This window comes from Mya arenaria, chromosome 2 (genome assembly GCF_026914265.1).
Source record: "Mya arenaria isolate MELC-2E11 chromosome 2, ASM2691426v1".
NCBI classification, from domain to species: Eukaryota; Metazoa; Mollusca; class Bivalvia; order Myida; family Myidae; genus Mya; species Mya arenaria.
Window position 1 is genome coordinate 54,374,194 of NC_069123.1, and position 15,638 is coordinate 54,389,831.

Here is a 15,638-nt window from a genome sequence, read left to right on the forward strand (position 1 = left end):
AACAAATAAAGTTTATTATCTGAAACGTTTCGGCGTGACGCCTTCATCAGTAGATATAAACAAACAATATAAACAGGAAGTTAGGTCAATGGCATAGAACTGCGGCACGTCATTTGGAGCAAAATAAGTGACAATGCAAAAGATATATGTGTTTGCAAATAAATCTAGGAAGATGTTTTTGTAAATCAGTTAAACCAAACCGATCGCAATCTCTTCGAAGACAGTCATTTTGCAACAACTCAATGGCAGCTTCAGACAGTGAGTTTCAAACACTCCAAAGCATTTTTTTACAAGCGTATTTAAAGATTCAGATATATTGACCAGTTGAAGTGAAGTCAATGCAAGTTGCATGTATCATCGATGCTTTGCAAGATAATGAGTAATTTGTTGCATGCGCACCGTAAAATAATACGCCATTACTGACAACGACAGACATTTATTCTTTGATTTGTGAAGTTGATAAACAATTTTATATGGTGTATTTCTGTGGAGCAAAAGCCACGATCATTCAATGTTGAGAAACCTGGATGAAACAAACTTGTACATTAAATGATATATGTTGTTTATTTCATGTAAATAGAAATCAGAGTATAAACATGCAAAGTGAATATAAGTCAATTAAATCAACCTTAAAGCTGCACTCTCACAGATTTACCATTTGGACAACTTCTTTTTTGTTGTCTTGGAATGAGCCAATTTTTGCAAAGTATCTGCAAAGCAGTGATGTAATACTACTGACAAAGGATCAGATGGCAGATTTTCATATTTTTGTTCAAAAATGTATGTTTTATGGCTAAAAGCTAAACTAACACTCTAAGAAAAATGCATAAAACATCAACTTTTGAACAAAATATGAAAATCTGCGACCTGATTTTTGACAGAAGTCTTAAATCACTTTGCTGTTTGCGGATTTTTACAAAAAAATGGCTCATTCCAATACAAGAAATTTATATAAAAAGATGAATTTAAACAACTTTGGTAGATTTGACGCAAGTTGGTATTGAAAGTCTGTAGAAAAACACCCATAAGAAACATGCATTTTTTTGTGAATGGTCTTCAAAATCATTTTAGCCATTGCTCACATTAGTATCTATGATGTTATGAAAACCCAGTAGCTCGACATGAGCTAAGGTTAAAAAAAGATAAAAAAAAGGGTTAATTAAACTAAATATTCTCTTAACAACATTTATACATGTATCATTCACGACTGGACTACACTGTGTTTGCCTCATCAAAAGTTTCCCTCAAGCGTTTAATTTTAGCTCTGTTGTGTTCAATTTGTATTTTCAAATTATATCTCTGTACATTAATATCTAGAGAAGACAATTTTAGCTTTTCAATTTGTTGAAGGGCACGCTGAATTATTCCTTTCTTGGTTGGTCTGTTCAGCATTATCCATTTGATAGGAGAATATACCACCTTTCCAAGTTCAAGAAACAAGTTTGACATCTCATGTCGTCTTTTGCGTTCTAAGGAATTATGCATTACTCCTCTTAGTTCCCTGTCACCACACTGTGCTTGCTCCTTTTTCATTTTCTTCATTCTTTTTTCTGTGCATAACTCCTGGAAAAAAACACACAACATAAAGCAGGTTTAATAGTGCTAGTTTTTTTTGTATTAAAGTACAAAATTATAAAAACAACAACAACATTAATTACGACCTAGTAGGAAAAGGCCAGCCAGGCTAGTAGTTTCCCAGCCAAGAAATAACACTTAAAGCCGGAGCCATTTTTTTTTTAAAAACATTCATTGTATAACAAGAGCCCCGATTACAGTCATGACATATGCTCCTGATTTGGCTTTGTCAGAAAGCCATTATTATAATTATTACAGCACGAAATATATATAATTTGCAAATTATTTATGCTACCTAATGGCAATTAATTATTCATTTCGTATGAAAGGTAAATTTATGGCACAATTTAAAGGGACTGTACACCAAATTGGCACCAAAATAGTTTTTTCTGTAACTAATCTCAGGACAATTATTTAATAAAATGTTTTACTCTTTGTTATCATAAATGTAAAAAACACAACCTAAATGTAAAAACAAATTGAGGCAGTGACCGGGTTCGAACTGGTGTTGCCAAATTTGCAGTCTGGACAGTGTTGTATCCACTGTGCTATGAAGGCTTACCCTAAACAGTTGGAATATTTAAGCTATATACCTAACTGTATAGTAATATCACATGATAACATCAACTAGGCTAGCCAATCACACATAAGGAATAAATTCTACTAGGTAGACATTCCTAGTAAACTTTTTTTAAATGAAAACTAAGAAAATACTGCGAAAACAAATTAATTGTAAAATATGTGGTATTTCAGATAGTAAGGTTCAATGCATTGTACACATCAATACCAAGTTTATGTCATTTTTCGACAATTTTCCTCTCTTTTTTTGCTATTTCATCATACGGAGTACAGCCCCTTTAATGCCTACAAGCACTGTCTTAACAACCATGTTAAAGCTATCAACTGGACACACTCCCAGTTCAATGACTATTGACATTCTGACCTGAAAATCAGTAGAGTTCATCAGCTGGTCCTGACCAACATGCCTACCAAGTTTAAGGACAGTAAGACCAAGCATACTGAAGAAATCAATTGGATAAACTTTTGGTGTCCAAAATCAACAGAACCCTGGCATTTTTTCCTCTTCATAAATACATATGTAGGTGTTATCTGCTAGTCAGAACTAACCTCCATGCCAAATTTGGAAACCACTGGACAAAGCCTACTCTAGTTTTAAACTGAACAAGCTTTTGTTTTCAAGGTAATCATGACCATGACATTTAACCTACTGACAACAAAATATCAGGGTCATCTCCTTGAAAGGACAAGTTTGTGGACTGTAGGACCAAGTCAATTATTGTTTATTGAAGGATATCATATTATATTAGATGTATATTCAAATGCATGGGATTGATGCAAAAAAGAGTACTTTTAATGCTTAAGTTTGTCTTACCAGGTACTTGATTTTTATGATCAAAACAAAAGATTGTGTGAAAGAAGGATATTATAATTTGATATTTTGGTGTTTTGCCACTTGGCCGCATGTCATTACTTAAAAAAACACACACTAAATATTGCTTATATTTTTATGTGTACACATGCGTCTGATTTTTTTAATCATTTAAGGACAAGTTTAGCATAACATCAAACAAGAGGGCCCTGAAGGCCCTGTATCGCTCACCTGATCCAATTCAAGTGTGAAAGTGTGATCTATGAACTTTAGATCATATAAGTCAAAGTAAGATGGTGAATTGGTTGTATGGGCATTACCGCATACCAATTCAGGTTATATGGTGCCAAACAGGACTCAAGATTTGGGTTTCACATTTCATTCACATCTAAATATAATCAAAAATTAAAAAATATGTATTACTTAGATCCTTCCTAGTGACAAAGTTTTTTTTTAATATCACAGATGATTTTTTAATATCACAGATGACCCAGTTGCAAACCTTACCTTGCTGTAATAAGTACATTCTGACCAGGTTTCATATAGATAAAGTAGAAAATATGGCCTCAACAGTGTTTTAACAATGTTTTCTATGATTTGACTTCATGGCCTAGTTTTTGAACTCAGGTTACCCAGTTTCAAACTTGACATAGACTTCATAAACACAAACATTCTGACATAGTTTCATGGTGATCAAAGAGAAAATGTAACCTCTACAGTGTTAAAAGGTGTTTTTTTATGATTTGACCTAGAGGCTTGGTTTTTGACCCCTGATTAGCCAGTTTCAAAATCTACCTAAAGATCATCAAGAATAACATTCTGATAAAGTTCCATGAACATATGGTCATAAATGTGGCCTCTAGATTGTTAACAAGCTTTTCCTGTTATTTGACCTGGTGACCTAGTTTTTGAGAGCACATGACCCAGATTTGAACTTGGCCTAGAGCTAATCAATATTAAAATTCTGACTAAGTTTCATGAACATACAGTCATAAATGTGACCTCTAGAGTGCTAACAAGCTTTTCCTATGATTTGACCTGGTGACCTAGTTTTTGACCGCACATGACCCTGATTTAAACTTGACTTAAAGATTATTAATATGATCATTCTGACCAACTTTCATGAGGATATAGTCCTAAATGTGACCTCTAGAGTGTTAACAAGCTTTTCCTTCAATTTGACCTGGTGACCTAGTTTTTGACCGCACATGACCCACAGTTGAACCTGACCTAGAGATTAATACTATTAACATTGTGACCAAGTTTCCTAAAGATACAGTCATAAATGTGACCTCTATAGTGTTAACCAGCTTTTCCTTTAATTTGACCTGGTGACCTAGTTTTAACCCCAGATGACCCAATATCAAACTCATCAAAGATTTTATTGAGGGTAACATTCTGACCAGGTTTCATTAAGATTGTGCCCAAATTGTGACCTCTAGAGTGTTAACAGTCAAATTGTTGTCGACGGACGACTACAACAGATGACCCACAGGGCAATCACAATAGCTCACCTTGAGCACATCGTGCCTCTATTAAGTTTATCCATTTTAATCACTCTCATTTGCCCGATGTTGCGTGGTCATGTGATGAGAGGAAAACCAGAGTACCCGGAGGAAACGCACTTGTCCGACTTGGTGACCACAAAAACTATTTTAAAGTAAGGGGGGGAAAGATATAAATGCAAACCAAAGGCTATAACTAGGATGGTTGTGATGGTAACAGGTTATTACCTCCTTTTCGTTAGGTATATAATATGCATAAAAAAATTGAGTACAATATTTTATTTTTTTATAATTCTACAGAAGTGCCAAGTAATTTTAAAATCCTACAGTATATATTTTTCCTTTTAAGGTGGCAAATACAAACAATCAGTTGTCAGTTGTCATACCGTTGGCTATGGTTTCAAACTTAGGCTTAAAAAAAACAACATTTGGTTCGGGTTACCCGACCCTACCTACGGAATAGGTGCCGACCCTACCATTTTTATAGTCATTTTGAAAAAAAATAGTGAAAAACTAAAAAAAAATAAAAAAAAAATTTAAATTGCTTTTCACTTTGTTGAAAACCTTAAATGCATATACCGAAGATAACTTTAACACCATTATCCAATGATGAAAATGACATTCTTATATAAAGCCTAATAAAAAAAGAAAAAAAAAGCCTACCTATGTTTTAAAAGGATGTAACCCTAACCAAACTTTTTTTTTTTAGGCCTTATGTAAGGAAATGAGCAGAATTTCAAACACTTATATGCACAAGAACAAAACAGAACGGCTGATTGGTAAGAAAACGCAATGTAAGCTTTTGCTAAATTTTGTATTAACAGTGGCGACTCTTACCTTTCCATGCTGAGGTAATTTTGCAAGGTGATTTATCGTTTTCTTTCCCGAATAATCATGCTCAAGAGCAATCCATTGTTTCAGCATTTTTGACCTGAACTCCTTTGAACCATCCCAGTCTGTTAGGACATCAACATCAGAGTCAAATTCATCGTGAACAATTTTACACAGCTCGTCTGGCTGGTCAACTTGTTGCTTCTGTTTCGAGTTTGATTTTGCTTTCTTTATGTTTTTTTTACCCTTACTGATAATAATGGGTTTTTGCCTGGATTTTCCCACCTTACGAATGTGTCTACACTGAACCTTAAAAGATGAATAAGGATTTTCTTTGCAACCATCAGATGATATTTGTGAAGCAACTTGCTTGTCAGAACAATATGTTTTGCTGCATTCAAAGTCAAAGCTAATATTTGGCACATTTAAATATTTTTCTTGTTCCTCTTGCATTTTTCGATTTTTTCGTACAGTTTCATCGCCATCTACATTATTGGACTCGCCATCTACATTATTGGACTGAGTAAGGTCATTGTGGGATACAATATGTTCAATACATGGTCGTTTCCTTTCTCCTTTCGCTGAATCCTGGACAACAACATGTTTAGTGCTATGACGATCACTACGTTGATTATGTACTAGACGTATACCCTCGTCACACCTCGGGATCTGTATGAAAGGATTCTTTCTATCTTTATTTTTACATTGCAAAGAATGACACTGTCCAAACAACTCAGCAAAGTTTAAGTTAGCTAATGAGTCTAATTTCATATTAGTATTAACTCGCTGTATACCAAACTGAGAGAAGTTCTGTATTTTGTTTTGTTCTAAGCATTGCTTTATTGATGATATTTTGCCAAACGACTGATCAGTTGAATTGAGACTTTCTGAGTTTTTAGCTATGGAATCATTTAATTGTGATGCTGACAGGATGCCTTTGTAATTGGTGACTAATGGCTTGGTGTTTCCAATTAAAACTGTTCCATTGCCATTATCATAAAGATTATCATGTTCTTCTTTTATTTCGGGCTTTATAACGATATTGGTCCACGTTGGTTTGGCCCATTTATCACAATTATTTTCATCACCAATGATATCGGTAAGATAACAAGATGGTGCTGACGACTGTGCGCCTATGTGCATTTCATTTTCGGACTTTACAAGCTGATTACAGTTGTCAAACACTGTTTTTTCCTCATCTTTTAGTCCAAGATCTATCTCTTCATAATCAGACGAATCATAATCGCTGGCTACTTCAACCTTGAACTGATAGCGTGGGTCAAGGCACTCACTAAACATTTCATTACTATTGTATGTAGCCTGTGTCATGTTTAGATCTGAAAAGATATATTGATACAATTTAACATCAACATCTATGGCACAAGTCATCGAGCTAGAAGCTCAACAAGAAAAGTTGAAAAATAAACAAATATTAAATAAAATGAATGCATGCATTCTTTTATCAAGTTGCAAATATCGCTTTTAAAGGCAGGAATAATTTGAGATATATACATGTATCAAATCATGACTATATAGTTTATTTATGAAAAAATGGCAATAAATGTAATTATAAATGTACAAAACAGTCATGTATATATATATATAAATGCTGACAACCTTTGATTTAAAATTTAAACAAAGATTATGTTTATTTTTGCCTAACTGGTTGTTTACTACAAGCCCTCCAGGAGCATCACTTTACCGGCTAAATGGAAATATACCAGACTAATACCTAGAGAAGATATCTGCTCCTTGTTATATTATTTTTCTTTTATTACATATAACATAAAATAAGAAAAGCATATATTAAACAAGAGATGTTTGTCATACATTATGCCCCCCCCCCCCCCCGGAGCGCCATGTTGTCAGGATTATATGGACCATTTAAAGTGTGAGGATAGAGTGTAGAGTGTGTTATGACCATGACCTTTGACTCTATGACCTCTAAATCCATAAAAGTCCTCAGTTGGTCACCAAAAATCTAAATGTCATGTTTGAGGGCCCGATGACCCCATAAGTCAAGAGGGGTCATCTACTGGTCAGGCCTGACCTTCATGTCAAGTTTGATGACCATAGGTCCAGGAATTGTTGAGTTTGCTTTCAAGATCACTGTGGCCTTGACCTTTGACCCCTAATATCAATAGGGGTCATCTACTGGTCAGGCCCTAACCTTCAAGTCAAGTCTGAGGGCCATGGGTGCAGGCATTGTCGAGTTATCACTCAGACAACCTTTTACCATTCAAGGTCACTGTAACCTTGACCTTTGACCCAATGACCCCCAAAAACAATAGGGGTCATCTACTGGCCAGGCCCAACTTCCATATCAAGTTTGATGACCATAGGTCTAGGCATTGTTGAGTTATCACTCGGATAAACTTTAAAATTATTTTACCATTAAAGGTCACTGTGACCCTGACCTTTGACCTGATGAGCCCTAAAATCAATAGGGGTCATCTACTGGTCAGGCCCAGCCTTTATGTCAAGTTTGATGACCATTCATCCAGGAATTGTTGAGTTATCACTCGGACAAGCTTTGGTCTACCGACAGACGGATGGACGGACCGACCGACCGACATGTGCAAAGCAATATACCCCTCTTCTTCACAGGGGGGCATAATTACAGTCACATTACATCAGCATATTAACCCTACAAGTGCTCATGCTGACATCCTCATTATTTTAATGTAGCCTTATTGTTCTTGTAAGAACAATGTCAATAATTGTGCAAAATACTGAGTCAATTGAATAAAGGGTATAGAAGTTCCCAATTTGCCCTAAAACTTTAACATGCCCTGAAACTTTAACCAAAGTTCCTATGTAAATCAGGGGCCATAATTTGTGTTGAAGATAATATGGAGTTATGTTACCTCATTTTGTGATGATCATGAACTACTATGTGAAGTAGTACAGTAAGTGAATTGAATGAAGTGTATTTAAGTTATTACTTAATACCTCAACCTGCCTTTAACTTCAACTTTAGTCAATCAGGGCTGAGGGGCCATATTTTGTATTAAGGATAATATCGAGTATTGAAGGGTATTGGGAGTTATAAGTGAAAAGCCAACCTGCCTTACAGCTTCTTCAAATAGTCGAGCTAAAATGCTTGGTAGTAATGATAGCCATGACTGCATGTCATAAAGGGGGAAAATCTTCCTGTATAAAACTACAAGGCGCAATGCGGAACGCTACATTATAGCTTTGCCATTGACAATTAGGTTCTTTTTCCAAATGGATGTTTGGTTAGTATGCAGTAAAAAAAAGCTTTATATCACTTAATTGTTCTGTTTGGAGCTGACCTATAGTAAAAAAAGATCAAATATTTTAACCAAAATTCATGAAGGTAAAACTTTTGAAAGAAAAAAATGTGCATTCGGATTTGTGTTAAACTATTAATAGATTAGCAAGTGACTTAGCTGCAGGTTTAATTATTATGATGGGGGTTTGTGTCTCTTATATTTGACGTTATGACCTATATTTCTGACCAGATGTGATCCATATTCATAACTGTTCAAGACAACGTGCAGACAAGCAATCTTACCAAGTTAAATAACAAATGGATAACAAGAGCTGTCACAGAGACAGCGCGCTTGACTAATCCGTCGCTTTTCAGTGTAAGGATTGAAAAGTTATGGCGAAACATGCATGGATCACTTTAAAGTTGGATTAAAGTGATGCCCTTATTTGAATTTAATGCAAACTAGAGTTATCTTACTTGGTTATTTAAGTAGATTGGATGGTTGAGTACCATTGTATAAAGTCTCAATTACATCAAGTAGTTGCTGAGATATTAACCTAGGTATGCTTACATGCGAAACCTTAACCAGAAATTCCAAGTCAAATAATAAAGGCCCATAATATTCATTTTATTTTAAGTGTTATCTACCTTATTATTAATTTAGTAGGTAAGATAGTTGGGAATACATATGTTAAGTTTCAATGCAATACATGATGTATTTGCTGAGATATTGACTTAAATGTGGTAACATGCAAAACCTTAACCATAATTTCTATGTCGAATGAAAAAGGGCAATTATTTTGCGTTAAATGCAAACTAGAGTTATCTAAACTTGGTTAATTTTAGTAGGTTGAAAGGTTGAGTACCATTGTATACAAAGTCTCAATGCAATACATTAAGTAGTTGCTGAGATATTGACCTGTGTGTGCTTACATGCAAAACCTTGACCAGAATTTCTAAGTCGAATAATAAAGGGCATTTATTTGCATTAAATGCAAACTAGAGTTATACAACTTGGTTAATTAAGTAGGTAAGATGGTTGAGTACCATTGTATAAGGTCTCAATGCAATACATCAAGTAGTTAAAGATATTAACCTATGCGTGCTTATATGCAAAACCTTAACCAGAATTTCTATGTCAAATAATAAAGGCCCATTATTTGCATTATATTCAAATAATCTAACTTCATTTATTTGGTAGGTTAGATAGTTGGCAATACATTTCCAACGTTTCAATGCAATAAATGATGTATTTTCTGAGATAATGACTTAAAGGTGCTTACATGCAAAACCTTAACCAAGGTTGGACACTGACATCAGGTTGAGTAGTATAGCTCTTCTTATTCTTCAAATAGTCGAGCTTAAAACTATTGAAATATTGACTTGAATATAATCTTTAACGCAGAATTATTAACAATATCTGTCGGCCACCGAGTTTTTGGCATTTTATGACCCGTAATATTTCCTTGTAAAATCCAGTTAATAAAAGCACTGCATCAGAGATGTGTTTATTAACTTTGATGGTTTATTCTACATAGACACACTCGTCTAATGGTATTTATTGTGAATTCCTAAAAGTTGATGAGCATTTTTTTTCAAAGAAGAAAACATTACTCTTTCAGGCGTTTTTTTTTTTTTTCAGTTTATGTTTCAGCCCTTTTAGCATAGATTAAATCTAGAACATTATCTTCAAGAAAAGCTTTGGGGTACAAATTAAAGGCAAAGTTTCAGTTTTCCTTATACGCAGACCTATTATACCGACATTCTTATCTTCAAATATAATTTTGGGACTGAGATACTATTATTTTTTAATAAAGACCAATCCTTTTATATGCATCATTCTGTAGTTTACCAGGGCTTTTTCTATAGTACCCACGGGTCCGAATTTCGGACCCATTCCTAAAGCAAAATATAAGATTTTTTTAAGACTGTTAAATTTCCCAATTTCAGCATTTTCACGACAAATTATCCAAAATGTCTAGGGTCTTTTTCCCAAATTGGGCAGAAAAAGCCCTGTATACATGTGGTGAAAAATGAAATATAAATTATTTAAAGAACTATTATTTCCATTCATATGAAACATGAGATTTGTTTTCATATATAGCTTATGTGACAATGTAACGATTTTGATTACCATGAAATGTTTTTGGTGAGTGCTGTAACTGATGTTGGAAGAAGTTGTGGTCAAATCCTTACATGTATTAGTTTAGTAGGCAAGTGGCATCCCATGCCCCTGAACAACTCGTTTTGTTTGTTGCATAAATGATGTAGAAAATTGCTGTGTTTTTTTCATTTACAGAAAAAATGTATAAAATTTAAGATGGCCACCAAGATGGCCACCAAAAAAGGAAAATAAAGCCATTTTAAAAAGATGTATCTCAGGTAAACAGGCAAAAGGTATATATACTAAAATGTATACAACTTATATGATACTGCAATGTAAGATTAAGCCAAAAACAAAATTGTGTTCTTTGGGGTTCTTTGCCTACAATATCTTCCATATTAACTAGCCTGCAATACTTAATAGTACTGTATTTTTTTATACGCATTTAAATATGTTACATTGCCTTGTTTTCTGTTTCTGTAGTGTTTTCTTTGTCTTTTATATTGTCTTAATGTATTTGCATGCGATGAAGTATTTTCATTTAACTTGAACGCGAGAAGCAAATATTTAAAAAAAAAATGAACACAGATTAACACAGGAACACTGTCACGCTACGCCATGTGCTATAACCTCGAATTTGTGTGACAATTTTAATGACCGTTTACGTTTCAACTAGATCCATTCTATTTTTATCTGAAATAGAAAAATAATTGTCCTATAATACGAAAGACCTGAAGAACAACAATCATGCAGCGCAATTATATATTTACCTTGGTTTAATAGCTAAACCTGATCTTCTCACGCATGTCAAACTTTTGACTAGGGGGAATAACTTGCAATACTGTAGGGCAGCAGATTTCTGATTGTGTAGAACGTTTTTGACTTGTTTTGGAAAACAATGAGGTTTCGTTCAAAGTACAGTACGTACATGTATGTTTACTCGGTTAGTAATATGCAAATTAGCAAAGCCCGGGCTCTGTGTGGATTGAGTGTTTACTGTATATACTGACCAGCGGACCCCTTCAGAGTTGAGCATGCTTTTCTCTGGATGGATCTGTTGGCCTTGTTTGACGTCGCACGTAATACAACATTGCTTTCTTATTGCATATATACAGCCCTTACTGCCTTAGCCTTCTATTAAGTAATCATGATATCGAGATTTAAAGTCATTGCTCGAAAGTGAAAGAACATTTTTTTCTTCTTATTTAAATTCTGGTCCAGTGGTCCATTAATATTTGAGCATGCTTTTATGTTCTTACATTATTATAAAATGCACACACACACACACACGCACGAACGCGTGCACACGCACACACACACACACACACAACACACACACACACACACACACACACACACACACACACACACACACACATCAGTCATTCCAGAAATTTATGCTGTTTTTTATAAAATTGATGTCTTTAATATATTTCTTTGTATATATATATATATATATATATATATATATATATATGTGACAGACACACAACTTGTGCTTGTGGCACAAACTGGAACATGCATGTGCAAAATGATGCCTCTTTGCTCTGTTTTAATAAATAAATGGGCAATTTAATTGTTAAAAGGTAGCAAAACACCCTGTCGCAAACAATACGGGTTCAATTTAAACGAACCTCAAAATCGTATTCATGCTTTGATTCAACAAAAATAATGTGGAACCTTTGACGCAGACTTTTGACAATAAGTAATAATACCTAAAGCAGAAATCAAGCGAGAAAAATAATTTGTATGTTTAATTTTCGTATGTCTCAAAAAAAACGTTAACATCCGTTACCCATCTTTGATATCATATATATAATATTTGCATATTTCTTTAATGATCATTGTTACTTGTCTAGAAAAGTGTTCAGGTTCATACACGTAAGTATTGCTTTTTCTTAGTCTATTTTTAAACAGAAGTATGCATTGTAATAAAATATATCGATGATTATTTGATAAACTGCTTATTTATTGATGCATATATGCCTAGGTTATCCAATTTGGCTTATAGTGTACACTATTTCGGACATAACTAGAAGTTCGGATAACAATAACTCTTTCAGTAACGGAAGATATTTTTGGATACGGCAAACATTTTCTTGATGCTTATGAAAAGCATAACCAATAAAATTTAAATGTCTTTAATTATTTGTTATTTTAAAATGTTAAACTCATGTTATAGCATTACATTAGAAAGATTAAATCAACTAACCTAGCTATACTTAAGCGATGGTAACGAAAGTTAATAAGTGTAAAAAGACACAAGAAAAAGTTGTACCTTTGATCATTGTTGCAAACCATAGCAGCCTGCAAAGATTTTTACACATGTGTTGTAAAATAGAAAATATTTATTTTGTAGCTTAACCTTCTTGAATCATGAAAAATGAGTTAATCTATTTAAAACACTTTTGGTAACGGAAGTTAACAAGTCTCTATGTTTTTCTTTCTTCAGAATGTCGCAGTCAAGGGGTTAAATCCAGCGAAGATACAGAGAAAAGATAACAAGGAGTCGAGTGCCTTCATGAAGAAGGATAGAGAACGGAAGCAGACGGACTATGTAACAGAACTGTCAGAAACTAAAGCCAAAAAGAGAAGAGTGTGGCAATTATTGAGTGTAACTATGTTGTATGAAGTATGGTGATTTAGACATAAAATGACTTTGAAAGTGTTGATTATATGAACTCGTGTTCATGTTTTATAAAGTATGGTGATTCAGACACTCAATTATTTTGTGTTGATTAGATAAAGTTTTGTTTAAGGAAAAATATACTTTAAAGCTCCAATTGGTTATAAAATAATTACATTGTATGAATAGAACCATTACATGCATTTTCCAAGGAAACAAAAGCTAAATTTAAGTAAAGACATCAGTGGTTTACGTAGTCAAATACATGCTCGGTATGAGCCAATTGGATTGTCCAAAATAAAGTAAATCGTTATTTAGAAAAAAACAACACCTTTTTGTTCAAAAGATTAAAGGTTTGTGTTCTGCAAAGGAAGTTGATAAAGAAAAGTTGCATGTAAATTTATTAAACATTTAGACAGGTGGTTTTCAATTGATACATTTCTGATAATTTACATATAAGCTCTTTGCAAACAATTACTGTTAACCCCTTTGATGTCATTTAAAGCTCTTACAGTATATTATTTGCACATTGCTTACGTTCATATAATAAGCAAATCACAAGGTTTGCAAAATGATTTAAAATCCGTTACTTCATTTTGTAACTTGATATGCTATCGCAAAAAGACAACAAAGACATAAATTCTAAACTCTGTAGAAAGATGAGTTTTGGCAGCTAATCAGTCATCTTTCTTTAAGAGAAAGTGTGAAAAATATGGAATGAACATGAATGTATATATAGTCAAAAGTAAACATCAAACTAATTGTATCTGTTCACCACGATGTTGTGAAGTTCCAATATGTATCAGCTTTTCTTTTCTGAGTAGTTGTTGTTTCGGCATAATTCTAGTCTTTTTCACATCTTTTTCAAATGGGTTTGCCTTTAAATTGTTTTTTTCAATTGCAAAAACAGTTGTTTGTTCAAAGCTGTTAAACCATGTTAACATCCGTTACTTTTCACAAATTATTTGAAACATACAGAAATCATATTATATCAGGTGAATATCATGTAAAATTTACTTTACATTGGCATATACTAATCAAGCTCAAGCATCAAATGAACTGTTGTTTAGTTGTACACTGTAAGTTGTTTGTGTTGTCTCTGTTACAAAGCCGTTAATTATTGTTGCCAAGTCAGTCAACCTACTATTAATTCATTTTAACAGTTACGCAATAGCTTAGCTGTGTACTGGGTATTTTTGTCTGTGTACATGTTTGTATATGACTACTTTTATAGATGAAACCGTAAAACAAGTTTTATTTTTTGTAAACCAGTTTAAAATGTAAATTAATCATCTGAGCACTTAATCTAACATCCGTTACATTGAAACTGCATCGGTTATCTTTGAATAGCCGCATTTTGTTTGGCCGACATAATAAGAAGACACAACTTTTAAACTAGTTACCTGAGAACACGTATATTGCAAATTTATTATTACGGGTGATTTTTGAAAACATCAATTTCACTTCATTTTTTCAATCTTAAAATCATAATAACAGCATACATTTCTGGAATGTGCGACATACGCCTAAGGAAATAACTTTTTTGACAGATGAGGTATGAAAATATTTCTTACTGCTTATCAAAGACTATGCTATATTCTGCTTTCTTGTTTGTGCGTACAATATTTTATTATTATATTATTTGCTTGTATTCTAATAATCCCGCAAAATATATTGGCCAAAATTTCAGCGTTGTATCGTTCTACTAAATTCTGAAGATAATGATGGCACTGAGCTCAATCGTCCTTTAATTTTTAAAGGAAACGGATCTAAAGCTAAATCTTACCCTGACCTTAAACTTTGACCCACTGATCTCAAAATCAATAGGGTCCACCTGATGGTCACTACCAACCTGCCTACTAAGTTTCAGCGGAAAACCATCGCCAGGACGGACAGGCGTTTCGATAACTATATATTATCATATGTGCCGTCCTTCGGAGGGCATAACGTTGTGGGTTTTTTTTTACTTTCAATTGTAAAAAACGAAAAACGAAAAGACGGTATATACACGGACATAACAATAAACCAATTTTATCATATGAAAGACCATATGTACATAGTTAAAATGCAACAATAACTAAAATAAGTACAATATGCAAAAATAGTTTAATGCTATGATAAACATAGTGATACTCTTGCTGTCATTGCTTCAAAGTTCTAGATTTTATATAATGCATTCTTCATTTATGTGATCAACCACATATGTGGGTTTACGTAATTAACCAGATTCATATATGATATAGATCTGACAAGTATAATTTGTAGCTATACAAAGTACATATCATTATGTAGAGCTAGTCCATTTAAACAGCCGCTTCAGAGTCTTTGACGATTTTTGATTTTGCGTTTAGGGAAAAAGCTGAATATCAAAA

The 15,638-nt window shown here is 33.6% G+C and overlaps 1 protein-coding gene across 1 annotated transcript; it reads right to left on the reverse strand.

Annotated features, from left to right (window-relative positions):
- Positions 1 to 11,465, reverse strand: LOC128219180 (uncharacterized). Its single transcript, XM_052926997.1, has 3 exons — positions 11,411 to 11,465; positions 5,308 to 6,638; positions 1 to 1,563 (listed from the first exon to the last, which is right to left on the reverse strand). The coding sequence occupies exons 2-3, from the start codon at positions 6,628 to 6,630 to the stop codon at positions 1,213 to 1,215; spliced, it is 1,674 nt and encodes a 557-aa protein (XP_052782957.1). The 5' UTR covers positions 6,631 to 6,638; positions 11,411 to 11,465; the 3' UTR covers positions 1 to 1,212.
- Positions 11,466 to 15,638: the final 4,173 nt, after the last annotated feature.

Excerpts from the sequence above, each read along its gene's own strand:
- LOC128219180 (XM_052926997.1), bottom strand. The coding sequence starts at position 6,630 with ATGACACAGGCTACATACAATAGTAATGAAATGTTTAGTGAGTGCCTT. Across the intron at positions 1,564-5,307 it reads AATTACCTCAGCATGGAAAG|GAGTTATGCACAGAAAAAAG; the intron begins GTAAGAGTCGCC and ends GTTTTTTTCCAG.